Source organism: Choloepus didactylus, chromosome 6 (assembly GCF_015220235.1).
Source record: "Choloepus didactylus isolate mChoDid1 chromosome 6, mChoDid1.pri, whole genome shotgun sequence".
NCBI lineage: Eukaryota > Metazoa > Chordata > Mammalia > Pilosa > Megalonychidae > Choloepus > Choloepus didactylus.
The window spans coordinates 28,017,117-28,027,554 of NC_051312.1; the positions used below are offsets into that span (position 1 = coordinate 28,017,117).

Here is a 10,438-nt window from a genome sequence, read left to right on the forward strand (position 1 = left end):
CCAGACCACCAGAATTTCCCACAACTATTCCTATAGCAAAATAGAAACTGGTCTTATCTTAGTTTCCATAAACACTTGGGGAAAAAAAGATGATTTGATTAATTTAAGTACTATTAGGTCTTTGAACAAAGTTAAAAATAATCAGTTTGGCTTTGGTAAAATTATTGCAAGGGAATCTACAAACTCACAGAGGTACTGTAATACAATTTCTAGAAGTTAAATATCTTTCAATTAAACCTTTTTGGAAAGCAAACAGGAATTATGCATTGTCTTTGTTTTCATTTTCTGAAGAGACTGTGATAAATACACTTTTTGAGGCATGATAAGCAATTTATGCCAACATAAATGCTGAAGATATTGATTTCTTCTTTTCTTGCAAATTGGAAAAAGACCCTTGAATTTGCTCTAGAAAAATAATTGGAAGCTTTCCTTAGAGAACACAAGTGCCATCCTTAGGATTCTTCAGAGCTGTTTACATTTTGAGATTTATTAATTCTATGTTCATAGAATTTATCAGTTGATTCTGATTCTATGCCAGCTGTGGATCATTGCATATACTTTGATTTAAACAGAGCATGTGGCAAATTGGACATGGGATGCTTCAAGTGTTATTTAAGTAGCCTACAACTAATCACTGTCCAAGATCAACAAAAAATATAATTTTGGCATTTATTATTAAAATAGCAACTTAATGATTTTTGCACCTTGACTAATGTTTATTGGATAACTCTGGCCATAATTTAGTGATAGAGATGCAATCAATTTTTGAAACTCTTGCTCCATCTACTTTGTAATATAGAGCAGCTCTTGTGGCAACATATTTTTATAGAATCTATGTAGTAATTTACCCTCTCTGTGTCAACTGTGTAAGTGAATTCAAAGCAGGGCAGCAATAATTTCTTTTTCATGTTTTGGGAAAAGTTGAGGAGAAATAAACCAGAAGGTGAATGATTTGTATTTCAGAGAAGGGTACAGAGAAAAATCTTGAAACTCAGATTCCTAAGATTCCACACAAAACTGAAGAGCATGAAATTTTGTTTTGTTTTGTTTCCATTATGTCCATTGCAGAGAGAATATGGGATCTTGGTAACAACACTCACCAAGTTCAGATTCCCTTAGAGAGATCAGCTTAAGTATTTAACAAGTACAGAAAAAATAAATCAATATAAAGTCAAGTAGTCAACTCTAAGTGTCAGAAGACTTAGGGGATTTGGGTATTTATTGCCTGGTGGGCTGCAGGACTACAGTAATCAGTGAAATCTATCTGGAACTCAGTTGGGTAGACTCTGATAGATTTAGCAAGAACCTGATTGGGAATGGTGAATATCTGGTTCCACTGAAGCAGAGAGCCTAAGAAAGAAGATTAAAAGCCAGGGAAGAATACTGATGTTTAAACTATAGTGAACACTATAGATTTCTGAGTATGTGGATTACATAAAAGGAGCAATGTTTGGGGAGTTTAGGGTGGCAAACTATGGTAGGTCCAATGATTGATAGGGAAAGGGCCTGGAAGCACTGTGGCATTCACCTTTGTAGTGATTGTGTAATAGGAAGACTTTAGTATCCAGGATGTTTAAGGAGATAAGAGGGCCAATGACCTGAGGCAGTAATTCTGAATTTATTCTGAAGTGCTAGGAAGTAAGTTAACTAGTCATCAACACCCAGCTACTGCTTTCTCAGAACTTACCTCACAATCACTTATGGGATCATGTCCAGAAGAGGCCCTTAAAAATCTTCTAGTTTAACTCCCACAATTTCCTTGTGGTAAAACTGAAGTGCAAAGAAGTGAGATATTAAAATCATCTCTTTAGGAAGTAGTATAGCCAAATGAGGGAGATAGTTCCTAATTATTCCATTTATTTTCCACTTTTGTTATGAAAATATATTCTTAACATAGTGGCATTTAAATTGTTTTTTTCAAATGTGACTTGGTCTGTTACCTGATAAAGAATCCACAGAAATTCAGTGGGTTTGATCAGGCAGACTACTGGCAAGGCAAAAGAGCTGAGAAAACTCAAGTTGAGGATCAAGCTCATGCATCAAGTTAAAGGTGAAGTAAAGATAGACTGGAATTTAAAAGATAACAGAGTTTTTTTCACTAACACATTGGAATATAATCTGGAATAAATAATAATAAGGAACTAAATTCTTTTGAATTTGGGAGAATAATTTAAAAAGTATAAAATATGACTTTTAATTGAATTAGATAGCTAATTTGACTACTATGGACATTCCCCCACACCGCCCTTGCTACGCAGTATAAAGGATACCCAAAGGTGTTGTGTGGCAATTGATGCTAGCTCTCATACTCTGGATTGATTTATCAATTTATATTTTTTATTTCAAAAATTCTGAATTTATTTTAAAAGCTGTATGTGTTCAAATTTTAATGACTTTAAGCTGAAAGGAAAAATGAAAGGGAGGGACTTACAGTTTGGAAAATAAATTTAAATATCTTGGTGCTGAAATCATAAGGAAATAATATAAAATACTTTAAATACTAAGACTCAGTGTTTTATATATGTGAAGTTGAGACTTTACAGTGTGATTTGAAGGAATGGATTATAAGCTTGCTTTCAAGTAGTTCTTTCATAGCCTACTGATGCTTGAAATCCTACCAGTAGAGTTATTTATCTGTTTTCAGGTTAAACATTTACTACCATAGAAACATTAGTAGAGGTGGTGTTATATTTCTCTAATAGTGACCAAAAAATAATAGGAATGAAGAAGAGAAAAGCTCATCTATGATACTAAAATTGTTTCTACTACTTTTATCTCTGATCTCTTCCTTGTCAGTGATATGCTAACATTCATTTAAACAACACAGTAAAAAATTGTAGAATTAATTAAATAAATAAATTTTAATGGTTGAAAGCATTATATAAATATAATATTGGATAACTGGAATCATCATCATGATCATTATAGATGAGAAAGGCAGTTAAAGACAGTAGAGATATGGTAAATGCATATTCCAGTTTTGAGAGACTTCCATTTTATTTAGTGACCTATATAGAGTCTGATTGTGTTTATTTGTCATAGGTTACATATAATTATGGTAGGCAATGTTGCAGGGAGATTGTTTTTCTTTTGATGTGGGTATTCTGCTTTGTTAAACATCTAAGCCAATTTTTTTATCTAATATTTCATTGACTTTCTTCCAAAACTCCTAATAATGTTTTCTTCTTTGAAATTCCCTACCCACCTAAGAGTCATTTCCCCATCACTGACTGTTCTTCTTGTCCTTTCAGAGCATCACATCACATCTTCAATGTACAACTCCTTATATTTGACTATCTTAATCTCAAAACAAATACCTCTATAGAATTCAGAGACTGCCTGCATTTTACTTTAACTGTTTAACAGTTACCTTTTCAATGGAATAAAAAATAAATTCAGCATATATCAAATTTTTAGGAAGGATAGGGGAAGGAAGGAGAAATAATTCACCACACAGTTTCTTCTGCTTCTGCTTCAAATATTGTGGGTCCATTCCTGTGCTTTACTCCTCTGTGTTTTCGTTTTCCTCATTGAAATGCTGATCATTCTCCTAATGTTCACAGTATATCTCTCAGCTTCTTGAATTCATATGTCCCTCACTATTAGTGCTATCAAAAATAGGCATTTTCTAATTCTACTCCCCTTCATAGATGAAAATATCATAAAATAAAGGGAAAACTGGCATGTGTTACTCAACCAGTGTTCCCACAAAAGGGGGGGGTGTCATATACTCAGAGCAAATGTGTGAAGGCATGTAGAATAATTTGCATATCTGATTAAGTCAAATCACGATCTGTATTAGGCTCACATGATTAAATATTGGGTTAATTATAAATTCAAAAAAGACATTTCTTTTATTCTAAAGTCTGACTTTTCCTTGCATGTTGTTTGTAACTACTTTCCATCATACATATATGTGTACAAATAAATATATGTGAACTAATTAAATTTTCCTTTATTATTATTTCATATAACAGCATTTTTGGTAGTTAATTTTACAATCTACTCTTTATGTTACAGATTACTTCAGTGGAATTGTAATGAAACTAAAAGGGAAACTAACGTTTTGATTAACAATATCCACATATCTCCACAAAGGCAATGGGAATGTTATATTTCTCTTTATGGGTGAGAAACAATATTATCTTTGTAGATCTATCTCATTCAGTGGAAAGAGAAAGACACTATTGTTTTATTTTGTAGTTTCAATAGATATAGCTGAGTGTTAATGAATGCTGAGTAGCCAAAGGGGTTAAATTTCTACTCATTCATCTTTTGAACTCAGCTAGAAAATTCACCCTTTTAATCTCTGCATTGTGATTCTGTGACTAGGAGTCTAGAAATTATACTTCTCCTCTACCTTATGACTTCCTGTTAGTTTTTGCCAAAATGGTGCATGAGGAGGGAGAAAAGATTTCCTTATCCTGTCAAAATAAAATGTTCAAGTATGATGAGGATGACTTGAGGCAGCAAGTATGTGATGAATATGGAGAAACAATGAACATAAGAAAATACCTCAAAGTTAAGCAAACGTGAAGTCTGGTAAAATACTAAACTCAACACTTTGTATACCATACTAGATCAAGTCTAGGATTCAAAGTTTTATAGACACTTACTTCACAAAGCCTAGTTTGAAATCATGAAATGCCTTTCAAAAGCTTTTCTATTCTTAACATCATCAATTGCACCACAATTTTCTCAAGGCATTCTTCATTTCCAAGTTTCTTAGAGTGTAAATCAGAGGATTGAACATGGGAACAATGATTGTGTAGAGAAGAGCAAATATTTTATCTTCTGGAATAGTTATGGCTGGTTTTATGTAAATGAAGAAAACAGGTACAAAGAACAGAACCACAACAGTTATGTGAGAACTACAAGTAGAAAGAGCTTTGCTACGGCTTTTAGCAGGGTAAGCCCTGATGGTGTATAATATCAGAAAATAAGATACCATTAAAATCACAAAAGACACTAAAGCAATCAGACCTGAATTCACAATTACCAAGAGACCAATTCTGTATGTATCAGTGCAGGCCAGTTTCAGCAAAGGAAGCACATCACAGAAGTAGTGATCTATCTCATTAGGACCACAGAAGGGTAAGAAGATGGTGAGAAGAAACTGAGTGGCAGAATGTAACAATCCCCCAGTGCAACAAACTATGATGATCACCTTGCACCTCCACTTGCTCATGATGACGGTGTAGTGCAGGGGCTTGCAGATGGCCACGTAGCGGTCATAGGCCATCCCTGTGAGGATAAAGATCTCGATGCCTCCAAGGAAGTGAAAGATAAACAGCTGTATCATGCAGTTACTGTATGAAATGGTCTTCCTTTCCGCTAGTAAATCAGTCATTAGTTTGGGTGTCACTGTGGATGTGTAGCAAAGGTCGCAGAGTGAGAGGTATTTAAGGAAGAAATACATGGGCTGGTCAATTAGCTGACTGCATGAGATAGAAATCATTATGAGCAAGTTTCCCATCCAAATAACAGTGTAGCAAAATAAAAATAATACAAAACAAAATATTTCTATGTGTTTGCTTTGGGAAAGTCCCAGGAGAATAAACACAGTGACATTATTCCTCTTTTCCATGATCTGGTGCCAAAAAAATACATAACAGTCACCTGAAAAGACATAATTCATAAGTCAATGTCAGCAGTATTTATGGAGAATAGTGAGGATAGTACACATCTTATGAAACTATGTTTAATTGACTTGATTGCAGTTTTCAGAAAATGAAATTTTGATATTTAACTAAAGCATCTTTTATAATTAATGTTATGATGATTTCTATATGCCTTTCAGAACTTTGTATTCATTCTTCACAATAATAGTAATGAATGCCCTCAACTGGTCAGTTAACAACTTTAAACAATATTATTAAGTAGCAAACTTTTCCAATTCTAATGAAATGGACTACTAATAACTTGGAAAAGACAGCTCTACCCTTACAAATACCCAATTCATTAAAGATGCAAGTATAATTTATACATGTTTTTGTTTAATGGCATAGAAGCAAATGTCAAGTTTTAACAAGGGCCACCAAAAGAACATATGCTGCCTCAAATTATTTTAGAATGAGGTAAAAATGATGAAAGATTAATATAATGGTATGTATATATTTAATAAGTAAAAGAAAATTATCTGTGCAAGATGCCAATGTAATTGATTTGACTAATTTTTTAATTGCTTGTTCACCTTTTTTTGGTTGTTTGTGATAGTAAGATGTTGACACTTTATAACACTTATATTTATTTCTTCAAATACTTCAATTAAAACCATTTATTTAAATGGACCATAGAATAAAGTAGTAGTTAAAGCTAAGAAAGAAGCATGTGAGGCAGTTTTATCCTAATGGTTTTGCCCTGTACTCAGTGTATCATATTTTGGAAGTCAATTTCCTCTCTGTTTTGCAGGGTGGATTTCTGTTTTCTATATTAGTGCAATACATGCCTTTAAAACAAACACATAAATGATCTTGGCATTGAATAATTATGTGAAAATATTTATGGAATGTTTGTGAGAATTGGTTTATGGAAATACAGAATCTGCTCATGGTCTCTATTATTTACATATACCACATTATCTGAATTTGGATACCAATATTTTATTTCACAATTCATGTTATCTCCTTTATAAAAAGGGAAACTTGCCTGGACTTGGTCAAAATATAGTTGTGTGAAGCACAAAGTAATCAATGAATGACCATTGTTTTATTAACCATAAGAAGTACTGAAGTCTGATTTGTTAAATCAAATTATTAGTGCTACCAAATCTGTACCATACCAGTTGTCAAAAGTATAGTCAAGTATATTTGACTCTATATGAAAAATGCAATTTTAATATCATAAAATCATTTGATTAGGAAGAAAAATATGAGGTCTACTAGCCAAATCCTTCATTATAAATAGAAGGGATTTTAGTTAAAGTCAAGTATAGAATGAATAAAGGAAGCTTGAATCCTTTCATCACCTGGCAACTATTCTATGAAACAAAAAGGATTTGATACATGAAAATATATGCAATGTCGTTGAGGTTGACCAGAGGTTCTGTTGACATAGTTTGAGTCTAAATGGAAAAATAACATAGAACTGTTCTTTTTAATGTATAAATTTTGACCCTAAACTGCATCATTACTACTTCTCACATTTGACAATAATTTGTGACATATCTTCTTCTGTAATCTTTTGGTATTTTGCATCAATTCATTTTTAAATTCTCTTCCCATCTCTCTTCAGTAGATTATGTTAACCATTTCACTCTTGAAATAAAAAATACATTGCTATGAAGATGGAGCCTTAAAATCAATTTATTTCTATTATGTTGCTTAATATCAAGAATTAGTTTATAGTAAAAACTTGGAGATGCAAGCCTTCTTGGTGAACCTCCAATTAAAATATACAAACATTTCCTCACAATAAAGTGAAAAATACTAATTTTTATTTGGAAATAATATTTAAAATATTGTTTCAGACAATAGAAAATAATTATTTAAAGTTAACTCCTAAACCAATTGTATCTGAAATGGAATAAATGAAAACATGTTTTTAATTATATTAATAAAAAGAAAAACCAACCTAAACTATTTTCCCCCTAACTCCTCCCCAAAAAACAAAATGAGAATTTTATGGCTTGCACATGAAATTAGGCTTCTGAAAAACCTAAGGTTATTAGAGTGTTCTGGAAAAGCCAAATAAGCTTTCTGTCTTCATTTATTGATACATAATTAATTTCTCCACTAATTAAATGTTTTTCACCTTTTTAACCAGTTTAATACATAAGTATATGAAACTTCAGTTTTCTATGTTCCCAAGGCCAAAGATGATGCTTTAACATTCTTCTTGGCAATATTCCCTTTAATTTCATTTTCCTCCTGATTTGTGCCATGAATAAACTGCCACATATTTTCTAGGTCCTTTTTTTATATACAGAGCATCCCTGCTTTCTATTCTTGACATAGCCATCTATTTTAGATATCAAACACTGCAAGTTTTCTAATTTCCTTCAACAATATTTGCTTCTTCTAAAACATACACCTAAATTCTCCCACAACTAAATCAGTGATTGAGTTCAGAGATTCAAATTTAAAAGTTGAAAAAGGAGAACTTTGAAAAGAATAAACAACTATGTAAATAAACGTAGTATTATGTTCAGTTTGATGCTTATACAAGAATAATAACTTTATTATTATTACTTGAGACTTTCCTGGATTAAATATAAACAGAATACCCAACTAGCACTTAGCAAGTCAGAACTGGACATGAGATTTTTCTGGGTCCAAAGCCCAAATTCATAATAAAAAAAAATGTAGAACTGAAGGAACAATAAATTTTAATGTTGAAACCCACAATTTTTCATAATTACCTAATTATTTCATGCAAAACCATCTAATATTCACAATTATTGTCATTGTACCATTCTCATCATTCTAGTTTTGATATGTAGATGAAAAATTTGATAATAAATTAACACAAATTGTCTAGTCTGTAAAAATGGAGCTAATACTCAAACATAAACTGCAAATGGACCCAATCTATAAAAAGTAAGAAATTTACTGCTAACATGCATGGAAAAATGCACTGAACCGTCTCATTTTCTCAAACATTAGCAATGATATTACAACCATATACAGTTCCACTGAAGGAACAATGATCTAAGAGAAAAAAGATCATGAGCCTTTCTCCAGCTCTGCTATCTACTGGCTCTAGGAACTTGTAGCCATTAGCTCTTAGGTTTACCATGAGCAAACTTTTGTATCTAGTTCCATAATTCACATAAATTATAAGATATTTTTCAATTAAAATATTTCATAACACTTGAGCTATCAACCATTGCTAAAATAAATTTTCCTAAAACCTATAAATGGTACTGAAGTGAAATGGCCTGGTTTTATATTCGGACTTTGCTATGAGTATGTGTATGACATCCATAACTTTTTTCTAGCCAAATTAAACTAAACATCAGTAGTTGTAATATATGACATTAACATACAATTTTGAGCAACTCCATGTGCCACACATTCTTCTAAACACCTTATAGGTAATGACTTTTTTATTCTTCCCAATACCGCTATGAGGAAATTATTATTAAACCCATATTATAGAAGAGCAAACAGAGGCATATACAAATTAAATGTTTAGTCCATGGCCATAGAGCCAATAAGTTCTAGAGTCAAGATTAAAAACAGCTTCTACTTCACATGTCAATACCCTTAGCAAAATGGTTTACATTTATCATGGTGCCTGATACATACTATATAATCAATAAATATTTGAAACTTGTATTAAACAAACAGAGCCTCTCATTGACTAAGATCTTTCAATAATTATTCTCTGCCATAGAAAATTCTATAAATGCTTAATTTGAATGATCTCAAACTCCTCAAGGGCAGAGTGACCGTCTTATAATGTTCTTTAAAATATTAGGAATTATTACACAAATTTAAATTTGATTTTCAGCCACCACTTCTTCACTTGTATGATTTTTTTGCATGCAATATATTTTCTCATGTCTTGATATTGCTGAGGAGTACATGGGGATAATTATCTCCCCTAGCTGTTTTGATAACTAAAGAATTTAACATATATGAAACTACTACCCATTACACCATAGGGGCTCAATTAATAATTATTCCTATGTTTTAATCTCTGTTCTCACCATTGTAAAATATATGCTATCATCCAAATAACCAACACTCAGTAAATATTTATAGAATGAATAAAAGTGATAAATTTTAATGCTTTAAAGTAGTGCATAAATAAAATATTGAATAACTAAATCATTGCCATTGTAATCATTACAGGCAAGAACATCAGTTAACAAAGTCAGTAGAGGTAAGGTAAGCCCCGATTCCGGTTTGAGAGACTTTCATTTGGTATTTAGTAACCTGTTTGGAGTCTTTGGTTAAGTTTATTTGTCATGATTTGAGGGTAATCATGGGGGTCAATATTGCATGGAGAATATATGTAATTTTGATTAGTGTCTTGACACTATTTTGGTAACATGTGAATGACTTTTTCTTAATTGATACTTTGACCTACTGCAAAAAATACTAACAATGTTTTCTTCTTAATTGAATTTCCCACCCTAATAAGTGTCATTTCCCTGTCACTTGTCTGTTTAAAACATCCTATCAAACACTGAACAATTCCTTGACTATATTGCTCTTAATATCAAAACAAATAGCACTATAAAAATCAGAAACTATGCCTTTATTGAACTTTAACTATTCAACAATTTACATTTACAGCAGAGGCAAAAATAAATTCAGCATATATCACACATTCAGGCAGGATATGAGAAGGGAAGAGACATAATTCACCACACAGTTTCTTCTGCTTCTGCTTCGATTATTGTGGTTCCATCCCCATGCTCTCCTTCTCTTTCCTCACAGAAATGCTAGTCATTCTTCTACTGTTCAGATTATTATTTCATTTTCTTGAG

The 10,438-nt window shown here is 32.0% G+C and overlaps 1 protein-coding gene across 1 annotated transcript; it reads right to left on the minus strand.

Moving 5' to 3' along the window:
- Positions 1 to 4,678: 4,678 nt before the first annotated feature.
- On the minus strand, positions 4,679 to 5,587 carry LOC119537993 (olfactory receptor 4P4-like). Its single transcript, XM_037840657.1, has one exon. The coding sequence runs from the start codon at positions 5,585 to 5,587 to the stop codon at positions 4,679 to 4,681; it is 909 nt and encodes a 302-aa protein (XP_037696585.1).
- Positions 5,588 to 10,438: the final 4,851 nt, after the last annotated feature.

Bases quoted from the DNA above. Each gene is read 5' to 3' on its own strand.
- LOC119537993 (XM_037840657.1), bottom strand. From the start codon at position 5,587: ATGGAAAAGAGGAATAATGTCACTGTGTTTATTCTCCTGGGACTTTCC.